General features: G+C 48.7%; 2 protein-coding genes across 3 annotated transcripts; one reads left to right on the forward strand and one right to left on the reverse strand.

Moving 5' to 3' along the window:
- Positions 1–38: 38 nt before the first annotated feature.
- LOC143805202 (deoxyribonuclease-1-like 1) lies at positions 39–11,491 on the reverse strand. Of its 2 annotated transcripts, XM_077284184.1 has the most exons (10): positions 11,388–11,491; positions 8,472–8,617; positions 5,508–5,661; positions 4,924–5,012; positions 4,769–4,849; positions 4,072–4,184; positions 3,845–3,957; positions 3,434–3,591; positions 1,013–1,103; positions 39–845 (listed from the first exon to the last, which is right to left on the reverse strand). In XM_077284184.1, exons 3-10 carry the CDS (start codon positions 5,643–5,645, stop codon positions 705–707), a joined length of 924 nt encoding a protein of 307 aa, XP_077140299.1. In that variant the 5' UTR covers positions 5,646–5,661; positions 8,472–8,617; positions 11,388–11,491; the 3' UTR covers positions 39–704. The 2 variants fall into 2 exon arrangements, with proteins under 2 accessions (XP_077140299.1, XP_077140300.1); XM_077284185.1 differs by lacking the exon at positions 8,472–8,617 and having other exon boundaries at positions 11,388–11,438.
- On the forward strand, positions 5,675–22,929 carry LOC143805205 (mitochondrial carnitine/acylcarnitine carrier protein-like). Its single transcript, XM_077284193.1, has 9 exons — positions 5,675–6,243; positions 8,495–8,587; positions 15,432–15,559; positions 16,304–16,394; positions 16,534–16,651; positions 20,808–20,880; positions 21,006–21,115; positions 21,384–21,505; positions 21,687–22,929. The coding sequence occupies exons 1-9, from the start codon at positions 5,785–5,787 to the stop codon at positions 21,747–21,749; spliced, it is 1,257 nt and encodes a 418-aa protein (XP_077140308.1). The 5' UTR covers positions 5,675–5,784; the 3' UTR covers positions 21,750–22,929.
- Positions 22,930–23,944: the final 1,015 nt, after the last annotated feature.

Below are 23,944 nucleotides of genomic sequence, written 5' to 3' on the forward strand. Positions count from 1 at the left end.
AACCTGTGATATAAAAGTAGCGAGACGCTGCATATGTACAATATAAAAAGGATTTAATGTAAAAATGGTCAGTACAGTGTAAGCATATATACATAAGAGGTGAAGCAGGACCCGGATCAGCACCTGACCCCCGCTATAATATTATTATAATGCCCCTCGGTGCCGTACAAAGGTGGAGAATCACTAACACGAGTAAGGAGCGAGAGTTACAAAAAGTGGCACAAGGACTGAGCACAATTTACAAGGTGCGAGAGCTGGGATTGTCTCCTCCGTTGTGTTTCCGGTTTCTGCCACCAGAGGGCATTACATTACATGATAACGGCACCATCTGGCGGCACAGTGCTGTCACACTGCAGATGTCATTGTCGGGGGTGTAGGTTGGGGTCTACCCTGTATCAAGCACTAGGAGAGAAATGTCAGATATGTACACCATAACATAATTATCCGAGTGGTCCAGAACCACTGTGGCAGGAGCTGCTTTGTAAGTGGTAGTGGCCCTTTACCTCTAGGGCCCCTGAGAGGCTGCACCAATAGTATGTCTACCCCTGGAGGCCGGGTAGGAGTCGAGGGGCATATAAGCCAATGTCAGCCACATGGGCAGTCATTCAGTTCTGTGATGCTTTTTATTTGCCGTTACGGCATGTCGGCCTCTTGGCATTGCACTGGCTCCTGAATTTTGAGAATTCATCCCTGGCACAAGATCGTCACTTCTGACTTACAGAAAGTTCATGAATCCACAGGAGGCCGAGAATAATGAGTGTGAGTGAGGGCAGGAGAGTCCGGCAGCCGCCCAGAACCAGGTCCAGATCCATCTCCACCGGGTAATGGTCACTGACCTTCAGGGCCTGCGAGAACAGAACATGCCGGGGTTACCGAGGATAAATCTGCCTATCCAGCTAGGCCAGGGGGCTCTGCCGGACCCCCGACCAGACCATTAGCCTCCAGAGCCCTCTTTACTAGAGCTCATTCAGGATATGTGGATGACGTCTGTGTCCGCCACATTAGGTCTTACCTCTGCTTCACTGAGGTGCAGCTCCTTCGTGAAGTTGTAAATCCCGGACGACTTCACCAAATCCATTACCTCCTGTCCATAAACCACGATCCTAAGGCAGAGACAAAGAGGAGGACAATCAATTCTGGGCCCTTTAAGGGACTGTCCATGGGACAATGCGTAATACGGTTCTTGTATTCCACCGGAGGTGCCATAAATGTTTATGGGTGAGGGTTCCAGAGGTAGGACCCTCCAGATCTCCAGAACAGGGGTCCCCAGCCCCGTCACCTCCACTGTGAATGGAGGGCTGGCTGCACCATGCGGCTCCTTCCATTCATTTCTATAAGAATTGAAACCAGTAAAGTAAGCTACCATGGTTAGTGAATGGAGAGAGACGCAAACGTGCAGCCGTCACTGCATCCACCGAGGTCGGGGTCCGGTCTACAAATGGGAGATCTATCAGAATTAGCCCTTAAAGGGATCCCCTAAAAATAATGATGTTACAAAGCAACCAGGCATTGTGATCCCCAGGGATCAGCCACAGTCTGCTGGGAGGAACATGGAGGAATTTATGGGTCTGTGCATATTTTATATATGAATGTATAAACCTGTGTAAAGTTTATATGTACAGTACAGAGCAAAAGTTTGGACACCTTCTCATTTAAAGATTTTTCTGTATTTTCATGACTATGAAAATTGTACATTCACACTGAAGGCATCAAAACTATGAATTAACACATGTGGAATTATATACTTAACAAAAAAGTGTGAAACAACTGAAATGATGTCTTATATTCTAGGTTCTTCAAAGTAGCCACCTTTTACTTTGATGACTGCTTTGCACACTCTTGGCATTCTCTTGATGAGCTTCAAGAGGTAGACTGGGAATGGTCTTCCAACAGTCTTGAAGGAGTTCCTAGAGATGCTTAGCACTTGTTGGCCTTTTTGCCTTCACTCTGCGGTCCAGCTCACCCCAAACCATCTCGATTGGGTTCAGGTCTGGTGACTGTGGAGGCCAGGTCATCACCCCATCACTCTTTTGGTCAAATAGCCCTTATACAGCCTGGAGGTGTGTTTGGGGTCATTGTCCTGTTGAAAAATAAATGATGGTCCAACTAAACGCAAACCGGATGGAATAGCATGCCGCTGCAAGATGCTGTGGTAGCCATGCTGGTTCAGTATGCCTTCAATTTTGAATAAATCCCCAACAGTGTCACCAGCAAAGCACCCGCACACCATCACACCTCCTCCTCCATGCTTCACGGTGGAAACCAGGCATGTAGAGTCCATCCGTTCACCTTTTCTGCGTCACACAAAGACACGGTGGTTGGAACCAAAGATCTCAAATTTGGACTCATCAGATCAAAGCACAGATTTCCACTGGTCTAATGTCCATTCCTTGTGTTCTTTAGCCCAAACAAGTCTCTTCTGCTTGTTGCCTGTCCTTAGCAGTGGTTTCCTAGCAGCTATTTTACCATGAAGGCCTGCTGCACAAAGTCTCCTCTTAACAGTTGTTGTAGAGATGTGTCTGCTGCTAGCACTCTGTGTGGCATTGACCTGGTCTCTAATCTGAGCTGCTGTTAACCTGCGATTTCTGAGGCTGGTGACTCGGATAAACTTATCCTCAGAAGCAGAGGTGACTCTTGGTCTTCCTTTCCTGGGGCGGTCCTCATGTGAGCCAGTTTCTTTGTAGCACTTGATGGTTTTTGCCACTGCACATGGGGACACTTTCAAAGTTTTCCCAATTTTTTGGACTGACTGACCTTCATTTCTTAAAGTAATGATGGACACTCATTTTTCTTTACTTAGCTGCTTTTTTCTTGCCATAATACAAATTCTAACAGTCTATTCAGTAGTAGGACTATCAGCTGTGTATCCACCAGACTTCTGCTCAACACAACAGATGGTCCCAACCCCATTTATAAGGCAAGAAATCCCACTTACTAAACCTGACAGGGCACACCTGTGAAGTGAAAACCTTTCCCGGTGACTAGCTCTTGAAGCTCATCAAGAGAATGCCAAGAGTGTGCAAAGCAGTCATCGAAGCAAAAGGTGGCTACTTTGAAGAACCTAGAATATAAGACATAATTTCAGTTATTTCACACTTTTTTGTTAAGTATATAATTCCACATGTGTTAATTCATAGTTTTGATGCCTTCAGTGTGAATGTACAATCATAGTCATGAAAATACAGAAAAATCTTTAAATGAGAAGATGTGTCCAAACTTTTGGTCTGTACCGTATATATGTATGTGTGTGTGTATATATATATATATATATATATATATATATATATATACACACATGTAATGTGTATGCTTGTATTGTATATATGTGTGTAATGTGTTTATTGAGGTGGATGTACATATCGTACACATGTGTGTATTGCACAGGGGCCCTTTTGTGGCCCGTGTTCGCCCTCCAATGTAATGGGCCCCTCACCTGTCGTACGGGCAGCTGGTGCTCTCTCTCACGGTGGTGTCGGTGCTGTCACTAATCAGCCAGTGACAGTCTGGGTCTGTGTATAAACGGAGGGACTTTGTCTTCTTCTTGGACAGGTAACTGCAGCCGGCGTTAAAGTCTCCCATTAAAATGATGTTCTGTTGAGAATAGTAAAGTGTAAACCTATTGATCTGTGAAAACAATGGAGCAATGAAGAGAACGACGTGATGGAACCTGGAAACATCGATTATGAGGATAAGACATCGATGGGAGCGACGTCATTCACAGATTTCATACGAGGAGGACAAAGTCGGAGTCCTGACAATGTCACAGCTCAGATCCACCACACACAGATATATCCTTAAAATAGATCATGAATACAGAAGATCTGGACCACCCCTTTAAGTCTACCTTACTGCTCCAGCGCTTTCGGACGTCCATGAACACGTCATAAAGAGCTTGGAGTTCGATGGCGGCTTTATCTGGCTCTGTGTGCTGCGGGATTATGACCAGATCCTGCAGATCTATAGAGAGAGATCAGTGTTATAAACCCCCCGCAGCCGCTGATCCCTAGATCCCTGTAATCGTTACACATGATGGCTAACGGTGCAACGTCTCGGCTCATCCTGGTCACTGACCTCTCGACTCCAGAGCGAAGCGAACGACGTACGGTTCTCGGGCGAACACGTCGGGAGCGGCCGGATCATCATCTTCATATTTGTATTGATCAATCACTGAGATCTTCAATGACCTAAGAGGGGATATCTTAAAAATATCAGAAGGGTGCAGGAAGCTGGGCACGATGCCATCCATCTCATGTGTTCGGGGCCTCCTGGATCTCCCCTGACATTAGCAAGGATGGGGTTGTTGGATTACAACTGTCCGATGCTTCTGTTCTCAGTGAGAAAAGCTGCGGTCATAGGGGTCTGGTAGCTTCTGACTCCCTCCTTCTACACATGAACACATGCATACTGGGCTGAAGCGAGCATGCATGTGTATGGCGGGAGGATAGATGTCCTCATAAACCCCTGTGAACACATTTATAACCAAATTTCATAAAGCCAAATTAATTTAAAAATTAAAAAAAATCAATTCCGCAATAGAGCTCAGATCCCAACTGACATTTGTGTGTCTTTATCACCATGGTAACAGACCACAAACAAGTTCCATGTAGTCTGAGCCTCCAGTTACATGTATGATTAGTAGGAGAGAGGGAGAAGACCAAGGACGGCAGTGTGAGACTATACAGAATTTGCTTGTAGTCTGTTGCCAAGGCGACAACATAGGTTTTCACTGGAGCTGCATACAGAAAACGGGAAATCTCTTAGAACTCACTTGTATATGAAGACGTATTGTTCTGTGTAGGACTTGCGTCCCAGCGGAGGGCTGTTCACAGCCAAGTACAAGTCTTCTGCCCTATGGGGAGAAATAAAGGGTTAAATCTAGCTTGACATTTCCCGATTCTGCTACTTACCCATCAACCTCCTCACCTGTTGAGGGCGGCCATAAGTTTGGACACCGCGATTCCCTTGGGGTCACGCACTTCTTGCAGCAGGAAGATGTCACATCGTTGGATGATCTGTGCAAATAACATGGGAATTAAGGGCAAAAACCTCACATCCTATGGGCGAGCCTGCCCATGTGCGGCCCCCCAATCACCTCTCTACCCGCTGTGGTCCCGTCTTAGGCTATGTTCACACGCTGCGGATCCGCAGCGTTTCCGCAGCTGTGGGTCCGCAGCGGTTTCCCATGCGTTTACAGTACAATGAAAACCTATGGGAAACGCAATCCGCAGTGCACACACCGCGCGGAAACGCAGCGGTTTACATTCCGCAGCATGTCAAGTCTTTGTGCGGAATCCGCAGCGGTTTTACACCTGCTCCATAATAGAAAACCACAGGTGTAAAACCGCAGTGGAATCCGCACAAAAACCGCAGTAAATCCGCAATAAATCCGCAGGAAAAACGTGCAGTTTTTGCCCTGCAGATTTATCAAATCCGCTGCGGAAAAATCCGCAGAGGATCATTCCACGTGTGCACAGAGCCTTACTCTTTGGATCGGACCCCCTCCTTACCTTGACCACAGCGCTCAGGATATCGTCATTGGCGGCTTTTTTCTCCGCGAAGTACTGGCCATTGAATGCGCAGATCCTGAAGGGCCACGCGCAGGGCCACACAGTGCAGAGGACGAGGAGGTGGCACCAGCTGCCCATGATTGCCTAGAGGTTCCTGTAAGGCAGAGGACTCACGGTCATCACTTCTGTACAATCCTGGGGCTGAGCACTGCTGCAGTTCTGTTCCTCTGTGTCGGGGACTCTGTACAGGTTATACAGTAATCATTTTGCTTCATTTATGGACTTTACCCTACTTGGCAAAAGCGGTGTACAGCAGTGCAAACAACCGCCGGGCCCCGGGGAGCTCACTGAGAGGACGGTGCACGCTTCGACACCCCCGGACTATAGACGGCATCTACCGCTGCACCACACACAACCAATATGCCCATACACAGCTGGTAGCACGTCCCATGGTGCCAGGATTCACCAGCTGGCACACCCTGCACGCTATCAGCATCTCCCACCGTCAGCGTGGGGTCTCCGGAGAGCTCACTTATCTCCAATCCCCCTTGTGCCATCTCCCACACCCAGTGGCCACGACCTCGGAGAGACAGGCAGTCAGAAGGAGCTCGCTGGTGTCACATACATGGCCTCAGAGCATGGAAGTCACCCGCTGGCGTACGTCAAGCACTTTGTGTCTGGAGGGGTGGGAGGTGTGTGCCTCACCCTGGCCGGACAGCCCATGGACACCGTCAAGGTGAGTGCTGAGATGGGGTCCTTTACCCCATGTCTCCCGGCTTCATTCCCTGCTCTCCTCCCTCGCTGCTTTTCAGCTCAGTCCCATTCGTGTCAATGGTGCTGAGCTGCAATAACACGGACAAGCAACAGAAAAGGGAGGCGCTGTTTTTCAATCCTGAACAATCCCTTTAAGTCCTACATTGAATTTATTGCAATGTCTGATCTATGGCAGGTGGCATGAAGTCACACCTCACTGCGGCCCACCATATAGTACTTACCCCCGTACTGCAGCTATAAGCACAGGCAGACGTGGAGGGACTTGTGTCTTATCTCAGCTCTGGGTAGTGTCATTATCAGCCATGACCATGTGTCTGCCCACCGCCGACCACGTGTTCATACGTTCCCATCTCATAAAGTGTCGCCATATGGCTAGGACATATGCCATACCACCCCTTTAATCGTTATCTAAAAGAAAACTTTGAAAACTTCCCTATACAGTTGGAAATTCTTCCACTATTCTGCAGACCACTGCTTGCAGTCAGTGAATAAAAGCATTCACAGGTTTAGACCCAATCCTTCAGGCCAAAATAGAGATGGCTGCTGTTGTGTAAAATATGATGTGTGTGAGGCGAAGACCTAGTGTGTATGCAGGGTAAGCTCCGGACACACACGCCAAGCACAATCACAGGGATCGGCTCATCTGAAGGAGGCCAAAAAAGGGTCATTTTGACCCTCAGCGTACCTGTGACCCATAACAAAGGCACTTTTTTTTTATACAAGGGACCCCATGGGTGACATACAGGTGCATCTCACAAAATTAGAATATCATCAAAAAGTTAATTTATTTCAGTTCTTCAATAGAAAAAGTGAAACTCTTATTTTATATACAGTAGAGTTATTACAGACAGAGTGATCTATTCCATGTGTTTATTTCTGTTAATGTTGAGGATTATGGCTTACAGCCAATGAGAACCCAAAAGTCATTATCTCAGTAAATTAGAATACTTTATAGCACCAGCTTGAAAAATGATTTTAACATCCAAAATGTTGGCCTACTGAAATGTTCAGTAAATGCACTCAGTACTTGGTCGGGGCTCCTTTTGCATCAATTACTGCATCAATGCGGCGTGGCATGGAGGCGATCAGCCTGTGGCACTGCTGAGGGGTTATGGAAGCCCAGGTTGCTTTGATAGCAGCCTTCAGCTCGTCTGCATTGTTGGGTCTGGTGTCTCTCATCTTCCTCTTGACAATACTCCATAGATTCTCTATGAGGTTAAGGTCAGGCGAGTTTGCTGCCAATCAAGCGCAGTGATACGGTTGTTTGTAAACCCGGTATTGGTACTTTTGGCAGTGTGGACAGGTGCCAAGTCCTGCTGGAGAATGACATTTCCATCTCCAAAAAGCTTGTCGGCAGAGGGAAGCATGAAGTGCTCTAAAATTTCCTGGTAGACGGCTGCACTGACTTTGGTCTTGATAAAACACAGTGGACCTACACCAGCAGATGACATGGCTTCCCAAACCATCACTGATTGTGGAAACTTCACACCAGACCTCAAGCAGCTTGGATTGTGGTCTTCTACTCTTCCTCCAGACTCTGGGACCTTGGTTTCCAAATCAGTTTCCACAATCAGTGATGGTTTGGGGAGCCATGTCATCTGCTGGTGTAGGTCCACTATGTTTTATCAACATACATTTCAGTAGGACAACATTTTGGATGTTAAAATCATTTTTCAAGCTGGTGTTATAAAGTATTCTAATTTACTGAGATAATGACTTTTGGGTTTTCATTGTAAACCATAATCATCGACATTAACAGAAATTAACACTTAAAATAGATCACTCTGCTTGTAATGACTCTATATAATATATGAGTTTCACTTTTTCTATTGAAGAACTGAAATAAATTAACTTTTTGATGATATTCTAATTTTGTGAGATGCACCTGTATCTCACTACGCACCACATAGTGGGGTATGTCGCCCATTTGTGTATACAGTGAAGAAAAGCCATCTGTGTGAACAGGGAGTCACGTGTTTGTGGCCTCTAATCATCTAACAAGGATTCCATTCACTGACAGCAAACAGGAATGAGAGTTTCAATATATGAGGACAGAGGTTTTTACATAGGGACCGGCTCCCCGGTTTCAGGAGGAACCTCGTCATTTTGTGCAGGAGGCTTCTGCTGTTTAGGGAATGACTATATTTGCAATAGTGAAATGAGATATCGCCCCAGCCTGTCCCCACTTACCTGTGTAATTCCTGCGCCTCCAGGTGAACCTACAGATCCAGGCCCGGCCGGCGGGAGGACAGAAGCTGCTGTATAACAGCACCGGGGATTGTTTTCGCAAGATCCTCTCCCAACAGGTGAATATGGCCGAGAGACCATAGGGCAACCTATAAAGAGGGGTCCGAGGATAAGTGATAGCGAGTGGTATAGGCACACCATGGAGAGGACCACCCTGGCCCCCCGCTGTGCAGGGGAACTTCAGCACCCTTCCACTAACGTGCACCTGGCTCCAGTCCTCTGCACAGCATGGGGCACCGGGTGCACAGCTCTGCCAGGAACACACAGCACTAAATAATGCTGCAGCCCCCCTCAGTGCTTGTTCACACAACGATTATTTCAGCGTTTTTACTGCAGTTTTCCCCCCTTGAGATCAGAATGGGTGAGCACCAAAGAAGCCAAACATGCAGACATTCTGGGGCAGCTTCAGGCCATCGGCATCATTCTTCATGCAGAAAAAAAAAAAAGGTTCATGTGGACAAATCCTAAATCCAAGTATCCCAGAAATCAGATCCACACTCTCCACTTCCCAGAATAGAGGGATATCTAAGTGTACAAGGAGGAGCAGATGGCACCAAGTGACACGGAAGAGCAGCTGTGCGTGTGCGGGGGGGACGCTGGTCCTGTGCCATGGCCGCTGGGCACACAAGATAATCTGGATGACACACTTACCATATAGATGGAAGAATAATCTTTTGGCCGACAGTTATGAACCCCGATCCTCCCATTAAATCACCCGAAACACAAGTTATGGCGGACCAGCTTAGAGCCTGTGTTATATTGGATGCCTATGTAAATTATTCATCTGACCTAAAAGTGCAAGTTGTTTCATAAGCGGCTCCCTGACTGACAAAGAAACAACCGATCGGGGACAGCGATCCACATGCCCATGGCCGAGCCGGCCCTCCTCCTGCATTTCCTAGTGAAGTCGTGGAGAGGAGGCCAGCGGGGACGTGTGATGGGAAGGAAGGTGGACGGTGCAGACCCGGGGAACGTACAAGCTCATGTACTACCTAATGCCGAGGTGGACACGACACGGTATGACGAGACATTAATCCTCAGCTGAAGCCTGTGTGTCCGGCGTCTATATTTGCTCCCAGGGAAATACAACCAAAGCAATCCTCAGAATCAGCAGAGAAACCAGCAAGCATCACTTTCCAGAGAGCCAGGGCCCAGTCCTGTAGGAAGCACGTGTGTTCTGGGCTGGGGGTGAATGGCAGAGGTGGCATCTCTTATCTGCACTTATAAGAGACGGAGGGTAACATAGGGGACGCTGCCATATAGTGCAGCCACCGGATACCCAGGGCGACACGGGGGTGCAGGATACACAGGGTCACACAGGGGTGCAGGATACACAGGGAGACACAGGGGTGCAGGATACACAGGGAGACACAGGGGTGCAGGATACACAGGGAGACACAGGGGTGCAGGATACACAGGGAGACACAGGGGTGCAGGATACACAGGGAGACACAGGGGTGCAGGATACACAGGGAGACACAGGGGTGCAGGATACACGGGGAGACACAGGGGTGCAGGATACACAGGGAGATACAGGGGTGCAGGATACACAGGGAGACACAGGGGTGCAGGATACACAGGGAGATACAGGGGTGCAGGATACACAGGGAGACACAGGGGTGAAGAATACACAGGGAGACACAGGGGTGCAGGATACACAGGGAGACACATGGGTGCAGGATACACAGGGAGACACGGGTGCAGGATACACTGGGAGACACAGGTGCGGAATACACAGGGAGACACAGGGGTGCAGGATACACAGGGAGATACAGGGGTGCAGGAGACACAGGGGTGCAGGATACACAGGGAGACACAGGTGCGGAATACACAGGGAGACACAGGGGTGCAAAATACACAGGGAGACACAGGGGTGCAGAATACACAGGGAGACACAGGTGTGCAGAATACAAAGGAAGACACAGGGGTGCAGAATACGCAGGGAGACACAGGGGTGCAGGATACACAGGGAGACACGGGTGCAGAATACGCAGGGAGACACAGGGGTGCAGGATACACAGGGAGACACGGGTGCAGAATACGCAGGGAGACACGGGTGCAGGATACACAGGGGTGCAGAATACACAGGGAGACACGGAGACACGGGTGCAGAGTGCGCAGGGAGACACGGACGCAGAATACACAGGGGGACACAGGGGTGCAGGATACACAGGGGGACACAGGGGTGCAGGATACACAGGGGGACACAGGGGTGCAGAATACACAGGGGGACACGGAGACGCGGGGGTGCAGAATACACAGGGAGACACGGGTGCAGAATACCCAGGGAGATACAGGGGTGCAGAATACACGGAGACACAGCGGTGCAGAATACACAGGGGTGCAGAATACACAGGGTAGCACAGCGGTGCAGGATACACACGGGTGCAGAATACACGGGGTGACACAGGGGTGAAGAATACACAGGGAGAAACGGGTGCAGAATACACAGGGGTGCAGAATACACAGGGAAACACAGGGAGACACATGGGTGCAGAATACACAGGGTAGCACAGCGGTGCAGGATACACAGGGGTGCAGAATACACAGGGAGACACAGGGGTGCAGAATACACAGGGAGACACAGGGGTGCAGAATACACAGGGAGACACAGGGGTGCAGAATACACAGGGTGACACAGGGGTGCAGAATACACAGGGTGACACAGGGGTGCAGGATACACAGGGGGACACAGGGAGACACAGGGGTGCAGAACACACAGGGGTGCAGAATACACACGGTATCACAGTGGTGCAAGATACACAGGGCTACACGGGTGCACGATGACCCAGAACACTACATGGCGGCACTATACAGGGACATTCCCTGGCAGTATATCCGCCGGCTTCCTCACCTTACCTCGATATCCCGAGCCCCGGTCTGCGCTCTGCTTCCTCCCTCCGCTGTGTATGACTCGGTAGTGACATAGGAGCTCGCACCCCCTTGTCCCAGACAGTAAGCCGGCTGTATGACGCTGGGCGGGATCTGCAGGAGGAAGGAGACAGATCAGTTCCCTTATATAACATAGGCATATGGACATGATAATACAGGACCCTCACACGCAGGCCTGATGTGCACAGACAGATCCCAGATGTTATTTCTTAGTTTTTTCTGGAGATTTTGGGACAAATGATAAATCCGCCAATGCCCAGTGTATGTCTCTGGTTCCCGTACACGTTTCTGTCAGCTCCGCACAGGGGATCATTGGAAACTATGGAACGTCCTTTCTTACAGGTTTTCTTTATTCTTTCTTGCATTTTTTTTACTGCACGCACATTTTAACATTTTTTAGCGTTCTGTACTGAGGCCAGAAATGAGCCCACTGACCCATAAGGAATGCAAGGAAAAAAGCTATGTATATTTCACTGTAAACAATCATAAACTTGGGGGGAAAAAAATGAACACTGAAAAACTCAGCGCTTTTTAAAAAATCACTGTGAACAGCACACGGACGCCATCTAAAATGGGTGAAAATAGATTAAAAAACAATCCGTTATTCTCATGCAGAACAAAACCTGACATTATGGGAATACACGAGAATAAATTCCCCACAAAAATGGGCAAAAAAGTGAGAAGAGAAAAACCCCACAAAAATAAAAATACATTTTTGCACACAGGAGAATGAGTGAGATTACCTTTAGCTTGTTCCTACATGTTACATGCATTTAGTAGTAAAAATGTTGCTTCTAAGCAGAGATGGAAATCGTCTTCCCAGATGCCCCTCTGTCCCCCGGCTAATTCATTGCCCGGCCCGCTCCCTGATATATGGTCGCTCCCCGATGTAAGGCCGCTCCCTGATATATGGCCGATCCATGATATATGGCCGCTCCCTGACGTATGGCCGCTCCCCGATGTATGGCCGCTCCCCGATGTATGGCCGCTCCCTGACGTATGGCCGCTCCCCGATGTATGGCCGCTCCCTGACGTATGGCCGCTCCCCGATGTATGGCCGCTCCCCGATGTAAGGCCGCTCCCTGATATATGGCCGCTCCCTGACGTATGGCCGCTCCCCGATATATGACCGCTCCCTGACGTATGGCCGCTCCCTGATGTATGGCCGTGCCCCGATGTATGGCCGTGCCCCGATGTATGGCCGCTCCCTGATTTATGGCCGATCCCTGACGTAAGGCGGCTCCTCGATATACAGTTATATGAAAAAGTTTGGGCACCCCTATTAATCTTAAGCTTAATGTTTTATAAAAATTGGGTTTTTTGCAACAGCTATTTCAGTTTCATATATCTAATAACTGTTGGACACAGTAATGTTTCTGCCTTGAAATGAGGTTTATTGTACTAACAGAAAATGTGCAATCTGCATTCAAACATAATTTGACAGGTGCATATGTATGGGCACCCTTATCATTTTCTTGTTTTAAATACTCCTACCTACTTTTTACTGACTTACTAAAGCACTTTTTTTAGTTTTGTAACCTCATTGAGCTTTGAACTTCATAGCCAGGTGTATGCAATCATGAGAAAAGCTACTTAAAGTGGCCACTTGCAAGTTGTTCTCCTGTTTGAATCTCCTCTGAAGAGTGGCTTCATGGGCTCCTCAAAACAACTGTCAAATCATCTGAAAACAAAGTTTATTCAACATAGTTGTTCAGGGGAAGGATACAAAAAGCTGTCTAAGAGATTTAACCTGTCAATTTCCACTGTGAGGAACATAGGAAGGAAATGGAAGAACACAGGTACAGTTCTTGTTAAAGGGAACCTGTCACCTGAATTTGGCGGGACCAGTTTTGGGTCATATGGGCGGGGTTTTCGGGTGTTTGATTCACCCTTTCCTTACCCACTGGCTGCACGCTGGCCGCAATATTGGATTGAAGTTCATTCTCTGTCCTCCGGAGTACACTCCTGCGCAAGGGAATATTGCCTTGTGCTGGCGTGTACTCCGGAGGACAGAGAATGAACTTCAATGCAATATTGCGGCCAGCATGCAGCCAGCTTGTAAGGAAAGGGTGAATCAAACACCCGAAAACCCCGCCCATATGACCCAAAACTGGTCCCGCCAAATTCAGGTCACAGGTTCCCTTTAAGGCCAGAAGTGGCAGGCCAAGAAAAACATCAGAAAGGCAGAGAAGAAGAATGGTGAGATCAGTCAAGGACAATCCTCAGACCACCTCCAGAGAGCTGCAGCATCAACTTGCTGCAGATGGTGTCACTGTGCATCGGTCAACTATAGAACGCACTTTGCACAAGGAGAAGCTGTATGGGAGAGTGATGCGAAAGAAGCCGTTTCTGCAAGCACGCCACAAACAGAGTCGGCTGAGGTATGCAAAAGCACATTTGGAGAAGCCAATTTCTTTTTGGAAGAAGGTCCTGTGGACTGATGAAACCAAGATTGAGTTGTTTGGTCATACAAAAAGGCATTATGCATGGCGACCAAAAAACACAGCATTCCAAGAAAAACACTTGCTACCCACAGTAAAATTTGGTGGAGGTTCCATCATGCTTTGGGGCTGTGTGGCCAATGCTGGCACCGGGAATCTTGTTAAAGTTGAGGGACGCATGGATTCCTCTCAGTATCAGCAGATTCTTGACAATAATGTTCATGAATCAGTGACAAAGTTGAAGTTACGCAGGGGATGGATCTTTCAGCAAGACAATGATCCAAAACACCGCTCCAAATCTACTCAGGCATTCATGCAGAGGAACAATTACACTGTTCTGGAATGGCCATCCCAGTCCCCAGACCTGAATATCATTGAACATCTGTGGGATCATTTGAAGAGGGCTGTCCATGCTCGGCGACCATCAAACTTAACTGAACTGGAATTGTTTTGTAAAGAGGAATGGTCAAAAATACCTTCATCCAGGATCCAGGAACTCATTAAAAGCTACAGGAAGCGACTAGAGGCTGTTATTTTTGCAAAAGGAAGATCTACTAAATATTAATGTCACTTTTCTGGTGAGGTGCCCATACTTATGCACCTGTCAAGTTTAGTTTGAATGCAGATTGCACATTTTCTGTTAGTACAATAAACCTCATTTCAAGGCAGAAACATTACTGTGTCCAACAGTTATTAGATATATGAAACTGAAATAGCTGTTGCAAAAAAAACAATTTTTATAAAACATTAAGCTTAAGATTAATAGGGGTGCCCAAACTTTTTCATATAACTGTATGGCGGCTCCCTGATGTATGGCGGCTCCCTGATGTATGGCGGCTCCCCGATGTAAGGCCGCTCCCCGATATATGGCCGCTCCCAGATATATGGCCGCTCCCTGATGTATGGCCGCTCCCCGATGTAAGGCCGCTCCCCGATATATGGCCGCTCCCTGATGTATGGCCGCTCCCTGATGTATGGCCGCTCCCTGATGTATGGCCGCTCCCCGATGTATGGCCGCTCCCCGATATATGGCCGCTCCCCGATATATGGCCGCTCCCTGATGTATGGCCGCTCCCCGATGTAAGGCCGCTCCCCGATATATGGCCGCTCCCTGATGTATGGCCGCTCCCCGATGTAAGGCCGCTCCCCGATATATGGCCGCTCCCTGATATATGGCCGCTCCCTGATGTATGGCCGCTCCCCGATGTATGGCCGCTCCCTTATGTATGGCGGCTCCCTGATGTATGGCCGCTCCCTGATGTATGGCCGATCCATGATTTTTGGCCGCGCCCCGATGTAAGGCCGCTCCATGATATATGGCCGATCCCAGATGTATGGCCGCTCCTTGATGTATGGCCGCTCCCAGACGCATGGCCACTCCCTGACGCATGGCCGCTCCCTGACGTATGGCTGCTCCCATCATGAGCATGCTGCAATCCGTGTGCTGTGTACCCCAGTACGGAGAATTCGGGAGGAGTTTAGCCCCATGATTGCCCCCGTACATACCCTCCATAAGAAGCAGTTGTGTCCGGAGTGTAACCTCACAATTATGTTTCCTTTCCTCCATCAGGGTCTTAGGGGTCTTTATAAAGGGATGGGTGCCCCTCTGGCTGGAGTGACCCCAATAATGGCAATGACGTTTTTTGGCTTCAGTCTGGGGAAGAAGCTACAACAGAAACAGCCCCAACATATACTGAGGTGAGATAACAGATTTCCTAACAATTTCATCCAGTGAATTTAGTTTCTGAGAAAGCTGGGTGACAACAAATATCCTCACATGTTGCACCTGATTTTCCTAGGCTTCTGAGCATCCAGCTTTCCTAACCACTCAGTGGTAATGCAGGATATCCGGGCTGCCGACACCGGAAAAGCTGGGTGACAACCAATATCCTCACATGTTGCACCTGACTTTCCTAGGCTTCTGAGCATCCAGCTTTCCTAACCACTCAGTGTGCAGGATATCCGGGCTGCCGATACTGGAAAAGCTGGGTGACAACCAATATCCTCACATGTTGCACCTGACTTTCCTAGGCTTCTGAGCATCCAGCTTTCCTAACCACTCAGTGTGCAGGATATCCGGGCTGCCGATACTGGAAAAGCTGGGTGACAACCAATATCCTCACATGTTGCACCTGACTTTCCTAGGCTTCTGAGCATCCAGCTTTCCTAACCACTCAGTGTGCAGGATATCCGGGCTGCCGACACTGGAAAAGCTGGGTGACAACCAATATCCTCACATGTTGCACCTGACTTTCCTAGGCTTCTGAGCATCCAGCTTTCCTAACCACTTAGTGGTAATGCAGGATATCCGGGCTGCCGATACTGGAAAAGCTGGGTGACAACTCTGCTTTGTCAAAAACAGATGCATCAAAGATAAGAAATAATCTGTGATCTTCCACTAATGTGTAATTTTTTATATTTTTCCCCAATCCCCCGCCACAGACCGCACCAGGTGTTCTCGGCAGGGATGCTGGCAGGACTGTGCGCCGCTATAATCGCAATACCTGCAGAAAGGATCAAGTGCCTGCTCCAGGTAACGTACAAAAGACCTGCGGGTCCTGATCCTACAGCAGTGGTGTGCTAGATGTCCGGGCATGCTGGGAGTTGTAGTTTTCCAACAGGTGGCACACCACTGGGCTACATGATCAGCTGTGTCCTCGTCTCTTTCTAAGGCTCAGGCGAACAGTTCATGGAAGAGATTTTCGGGGCCTGTAGATTGTGCCAGGCAGCTGTTCCAGGAGCAGGGCATGCGAAGCTTGTACAGGGGTACGGTGCTTACCCTCCTGAGAGGTAACTACCAACATATCGAAATAATATGCTTTTCATTATGTAAGCGACAACCCCTATATATTGTGATAATAGAGGAGCGCCCCTCTCTAATATGGGGGGCGCATGGATTTCAGCGCGCCACTATTCCTGCAGCTTATCTGTAGGTAAGATGGGCACGTGGAGAGGTGTCCTCAGCTCCTAAAGTGAGGCAATGGCACCAGATACGCCAATACTTTACGATCAGCGGGGAAGATGGAGGATGAAGGGCCACACAACTTTTTTATTGCTGTTTTCCCCTTTGCTGTATTCCCTACACAATCGCACTTGCTGCGCAGGGAGCGGATGCCGGGTCCTGTGCCAGTGAATGGGGGCAGCTGTAGTTCTGCTGCACAGTCAGACCACCACTGAGTGACAATGTATCTTAGCAATAAGCAATCACTGTACGAAATGGGAGCAGTCTTTAATTATGCAGATGGCTCCAGGACGGGGACTTGCACACAATGATCCACTGCAGAGAGGAAGGGGGGACCTGCACAGCAATGATGCACTGCGGAGAGGAAGGGGGGACCTGCACAGCAATGAACCACTGCGGAGAGGAAGGGGGACCTGCACAGCAATGAACCACTGCGGAGAGGAAGGAGGGACCTGAACAGCAATGATTCACTGCGGAGAAGAAGGGGGGACCTGCACAGCAATGATGCACTGCGGAAAGGAAGGAGGGACCTGCCCAGCAATGATGCACTGTGGAAAGGAAGGAGGGACCTGCACAACAATGATCTACTGCGGAGAGGAAGGGGGGACCTGCACAGCAATGATGCACTGCGGAGAGGAAGGGGGGACCTGCACAGCAATGATTCACTGCGGAGAGGAAGGGGGGACCTGCACAGCAATGATTCACTGCGGAGAGGAAGGAGGTACCTGCACAGCAATGATGCACTGCGGAGAGGAAGGGGGAATCCGCGATATGGGAAGGGCATCTCTAAACCAAACAACATTTGGTGGGACACCAGACCATCTTATATGCGTTATGGATGGCATTGGGGCAGAGATGGATTGTGCATTTAGTACTTTTAGGAATAAGCACATACTGTGGCCCATTCCTCTGTTCCCCCCAAAGGCCCAAGTCCTGAAGACGCAGCGTTGGGGGCACAGCCAAGAGGACGCCCTGCTCTCCTGACAGTACGCTTGTCTCCACTTGCTAGATAACAATGGGGCATGGCTTCTTGCTGCCAGCGAGGCTGTCTGTCTATTTTACAAATTGAAGTATAGGTGCAGGGGACAAACAGCCTAAGGTCAAATTCAGACATCCATACAGTTGTGTGGAAAGGTGTTTGCCCCCCTCCTTATTTCCTATTCTTTTGCCTGTTTGTCACACTTAAATGTTTCAGATCATTACACAAATGGAAATATTAGACAAAGATAACACAAGTGATCACAAAATGCAGTTTATAAATTAAGGTCTTTATTAATATGGGAAACATAAATCCAAACCTCCAGGGCCCTGTGTGAGAAAGTGATTGCCCCCTAATCCTAATAACTGGTTGGGGCACCCTTAGCAGCAACAACTGCAATGAAGCGTTTGTGATAACTGGCAGGGAGTCTTTTACAATGCTCTTGAGGAATTTTGGCCACTCATCTCTGCAGAATTGTTGTAATTCAGCCACATTGGAGGTTTCCGAGCATGAACCGCCTTTTTAAGGTCATTCCACAGCATCTCAATTGGATTAAGGTCGGGACTTTGCGTAGGCCACTCCAAAGTCTTAATTTTGTTTTTCCTAAGCCATTCAGAGGTGGACTTGCTGGTGTGTTCTGGATCATTGTCCTGTTGCTTAACCCAAGTGCACTTCAGCTTAGGTCATGAACAGATGGCCGGACATCCTCCTTCAGGACTTTTTGACAGACAACAGAATTCATAGTTCCATTTACCAGAGAAAGTTTTTCAGGTCTTAAAGCAGAAAAACAGCCCTAGACCATCACATTACCACCACCATAGTTTACTGTTGGTATGATGTTCCTTCACTGAAATGCTGTGTTACTTCTACACCAGATGTAATGGGACATACACCTTCTAAAGAGTTCAACTTTTGTTTCGTTAGTCCGCAGAGTATTTTCTCAAACATCTTCGGGGTCATCAGGAGGTTTTCTGGCAAAACTGAGACGAACCTTTATGTTCTTATTGCTCAACAGTGGTTTTCTTCTTGGAACTCTCTCATGCAGGCCATTTTTTGCCCAGTCTCTTTTTTTAAGCCTGTTTCACATGTATTTATATTTCCAGTATCGTAAAAAAAACAGTATCATAGATATCCGTGTCCGTAATACTTGTGGCATACATGTGGCAACCGCATGCCGCATCAGTAGCACACATACCGGCACCAGGAAAGCAGTACAGTTAGCGCTGTTCCCTGGCGCCAGGTGCTGAAGACCGCTCTCATCATTCTCCCCCGCTCTGCCGGCAATCAGGGGTGAATGATGAGAGTTATATTCAAATGATAACAGTGAGAGCAGGTGGTGGCTGTTGGGAATATTCGTCAGCCGCCGACTGCTTTATAAATGAAACGGCGTGGCTTCCCCTGTATGTTTGACAACCAGCCAGGCAAAACTGACAGCTGCGGGCTGCAATGCTCAGCTGTCAGCTTCAGCAAGGCTGGTTATCAAGCATAAAGGGGTCTCCACGCTGTTTTTTTTTATTATTTAAATAAATAATTTAAAAAAACAGCATGACGGCCTCTCTATTCTTGATAACCAGCCTTGCTGACAGTTGAGGGTTGCAGTCTGCAGCTGTCAGTTTTGCCTAGCTGGTTATGAAAGATACAGGGGAACCCACGCCGTTTTTTATTTATTCATAGCAAAAGCGGCGGCTGATGAATACTCCCATCAGCCATTGCCTGCTTTCATTGTTATTAGCTGCAGCAGGTGTAGGCTGATGGGAGTAGTAGTCCCATCAGCCGCCGTCTGGTCTCACTTATCACTTGAATATAATGCTCAACATTTTCCCCTGCTCGTGCTGATCGCTGGCAGAGCAGGGAGAATGATGAGAGCTGTCTTCAGCACCCAGCGCCCGGGAACAGCGCTAACTGTACTGCTGCTTCCTAGGTGCCAGTGCGTGTCACACTGATGACACACATATGTCATCCGCGTGCACGTGGGCAGGATGTTTTGCGGCCTGTGCTGCTGTTAAAAAACGGACATGTCATCGTATTTTTCCAGTGGACACACGGTCTGTGGAAACACACTTTCATGTGCACAGACCTATTCACTTGAATGGGTCTACGTGTGTAAGTGTCTCCGGTACTTGTGAAAACTGTCATCACATGTACCGGACACACTGACGTCTGAAAAGAGGCCTTATGGTGGAGTCATGAACACTGACCTTAACTGAGGCAAGTGAGGCCTGCAGTTCTTTGGATGTTGTTGTGGGGTCTTTTGTGACCTCTTGGATGAGTCGTTGCAGCTCTCTTGGGGTAATTTTGGTCGGCCATCTACTCCTGGGAAGGTTCAACACTGTTCCATGTCTTTGCCATTTGTTGGTAATGGCTCTTACTGTGGTTCACTGTAGTTCCAAAGCTTGCGAAATGGCTTTATAACCTTTTCCAGACTGATAGATATCAATTACTTTGTTTCTCATTTGTTCCAGTATTTCTTTGGATAGTATCATGATGTCTAGCTTTGGAGGATCTTTTGGTCTGCTTCATTTTGTCAGGCAGGTCCTATTTAAGCGATTTCTTGATTGAGAACAGGTGTGGCAGTAATCAGGCCTGCGAGTGGCTAGGGAATGTGAACTCAGCTTCCCAAAGATGTGATAAACCACAGTTAATATACGCTTTGGAGTTGGAAGGGGGGGGGCTAGTCACTTTCTCATACAGGGCCCTGTAGGTTTGGATTACTTTTTCCCTTAGTAATACAGACCTTCATTTCAAAACTGCATTTTGTGGTTATTTGTGTTATCTTTGTTTAATATTTAAATTTGTTTGGCGATCTGAAACATTTAAGTGTGACAAACATGTGGCATAGGAAAGCAAGAAGGGGGGAAATACTTTTTCACACGTCCATATATCACAGACAGGCCACAGGTCTACTGAAAGAGGAGAGCTGAAAGTGGCGCATCCCTTTAATACAATGTCATAAATGTCTCTTAGAAACGGGAATATCTTTTTAACAATTTTCTTTCCTCATTAAGATATCCCAGCCACCGGCATGTATTTCATGAGCTATGAATGGATAAAGGATAAGCTGGCACCAGATGGAGGCAGGTAAGCAGCGGTAAAGTAGATACAATGGTATATGGATGCCGGGTGGGAGAATGAGGGCAGTAGTGCTAAAATACAAAGTATGGATGACTCTGTACTACACCCCTTACCATCCTGTTCTACCACAGCGCCCGTGACATCACTGCTGCACGGATTCTGCTGGCCGGAGGAGTGGCCGGCATGTGCAACTGGGTCGTGGCCATTCCTATGGATGTGCTCAAGTCACGTTTCCAGACAGGTGAATAGAGCAATTAATTATTTTGTGTCCCCTCTGGGTGGTGTCTGATTCTGTATGAGGGGTTCCCACCATGGAGGACTCCAGCCATTCATCTGGATGACCAAGATGTAACACCACATTTCCCCTGTAGTGGCCACGGCAGGGAAACTGCCTGGGCAGCCATGGCTTCCCCGGGACGATCAGTTGATTGGGGATGTGATCGACCAGTCATATCTGCCAGCATATGTGATGTTGGCTCTAGCTAATGCATTTTACCGTCTTATTCCAGCTCCTGACAGCCGGTACAGGGGTGTCCTGGATGTTTTCAGGGAAGTCCTGCGAGATGAGGGACCCCGTGGACTGTATAAGGGGTTCACAGCGGCCATGTTACGAGCCTTCCCAGCCAACGCGGTGAGTGCAGGATCTGAAAGATACAACCACATCTCTTAATGCTTCCAGTCCTGAAGCTCTGGGATTATATTAGCGAACCCGGCTTTGGATGAACGCAGATAAAATTAACAACACTACAGTCTATGAGGGCAAAACATGGAGATTCCCCGCTCAGTTTATCTTGGTTATTTTTAACTTTCAGGCTTGTTTTCTTGGATTTGAGGCTTCTATGAAGTTCTTACACTGGACGATACCAGAAGTGTGACCCCTGAATCCTGTCAAAACTGTGAAGCACCCCAAGACCAGAGCACTACGAGGGTCAGCCAAGACCAGAACGCTATGTGTATATGTCACCCCAAGACCAGAGCGCCACGTGTGTGCATCACCCCAAGACCAGAGCGCTACATGCATACATCACCCCAAGACCAGAGCGCTACATGCATACATCACACCAAGACCAGAGCGCCACGTGCATACATCACCCCAAGACAAGAGCACTACGTGCATGCATCACACCAAGACCAGAGCACTACGTGCATACATCACACCAAGACCAGAGCGCCACGTGCATACATCACCCCAAGACCAGAGCACTACGTGCATGCATCACACCAAGACCAGAGCACTACGTGCATGCACCACCCCAAGACCAGAGCGCTACATGCATACATCACCCCAAGACCAGAGCGCTACATGCATACATCACACCAAGACCAGAGCACTACGTGCATGCACCACCCCAAGACCAGAGCGCTACAAGCATACATCACCCCAAGACCAGAGCGCTACGTGTGTGCCTCACCCCAAGACAAGAGCGCTACGTGTGTGCCTCACCCCAAGACCAGAGCGCTACGTGTGTGCACCAACCCAAGACCAGAGCGCTATGTGTGTACATCACCCCAAGACCAGAGCGCTACGTGTGTACACCACACCAAGATCAGAGCGCTACGTGTGTGCACCACCCTAAGACCAGAGCGCTACATGCATACATCACCCCAAGACCAGAGCGTTACATGCATACATCACCCCAAGACCAGAGCTTCCAGCGATGACTCTTAATTCCCCCCCCCCCCCCCCGCTGCCTCTCCCCCAGACTGCACCAGGTGTTCTCGGCAGGGATCCTTCCAGCACTATGCGCCCCCATAATCAGACTACCTACTAAATGGATCAAGTACACAAGTCCTGTGGGTCCTGATCCTACATCAGTGGTGTGCAAGATGTCAGGGCATGCTGGGACATGTAGTTATCCAACAGCTGGCACACCACTGCGCTACAATGGATGATTCCAGAAGTGTGACCCCTGAAACTAGCAAAAATGCTCTTCTCCCCAGGATGAGAGCTCTATGTACGTGAGGATCATTATAAATCAGTGACTTTCTAATAAATGGTGCTGTCGTCTCCCTGTGCCGTATTCAGGCCGGTGCAGGGAGGACATTTCCAGGATCACCTCTGGCTTCTTCTCTGGTAGGGCATTAGATCCTGCACAGCACGGGTCAGGGTGCTGGCCCTGCACGATCAATACACCGGGCGGATATATACAGAGTACAGAGTATTACAGTGGCAGCAACGTGGATACGATCTCATCTAAAGCGCTTGGTGCACACAGCACGTCAATTCTGCAGCAAAATTCATGACAAACCCTTGGAAAAAATATGAACGTAGCCTAAAGTCGCGATCAGACAGGTGTATTTCACGGTCTATATACGGCCTACAATGTCTGGTCTCCCGAGTCCCAACCCAAACTTACAGCATCATATGTCTATTAACATACACCATAAAAAAGTTCAACAGGCGGCACAGTCTCTGCTGAGGCTATATTCCAGTCGATATCCCCCTGTGCGGGTACTTAATAAATAGCTATTGCAACTCCACTGAACTAGACGTCGGGTGCTCCTCCAGAAGAAATGACTATAAATGTAATCCAAGCACAGCGCGAAACGGCCGTCGTCTCCTTCCTTCCCTGCTCACACGAGCTTCGGCTCCGACAATCCCGGCCATGAATTTTATCCGAACAAATTGCTAATAAAGACTGAAATTTGAAGACTGGTGAGTGCCCTCTATTCTTCTGCTTCTTGGATTACATTTATAGTCATATGTCTATTAGGCTGTGTGTTTGAGTCACGTCTGGGCACCGCGGGAGGCGTATGGACCATCTGGGCACCACGGGCCGCATATTGACGTCTGGGCACCGCAGGCCGCGTATGGACCGTCTGGGCACCGCGGGCAGAGTATGGACCGTCTGGGCACCGCAGGCTGTGTATGGACAGTCTGGGCACCGCGGGCTGTGTATGGACCGTCTGGGCACCGCGGGCAGAGTATGGACCGTCTGGGCACCGCGGGCAGAGTATGGACCGTCTGGGCACCGCGGGCTGTGTATGGAGCATCTGGGCACCGCGGGCTGTGTATGGAGCGTCTGGGCACCGCGGGCTGTGTATGGAGCGTCTGGCCACCGCGGTCTGT

The sequence above is a fragment of the Ranitomeya variabilis genome, chromosome 2 (assembly GCF_051348905.1).
Source record: "Ranitomeya variabilis isolate aRanVar5 chromosome 2, aRanVar5.hap1, whole genome shotgun sequence".
In the NCBI taxonomy this organism is placed as follows: domain Eukaryota; kingdom Metazoa; phylum Chordata; class Amphibia; order Anura; family Dendrobatidae; genus Ranitomeya; species Ranitomeya variabilis.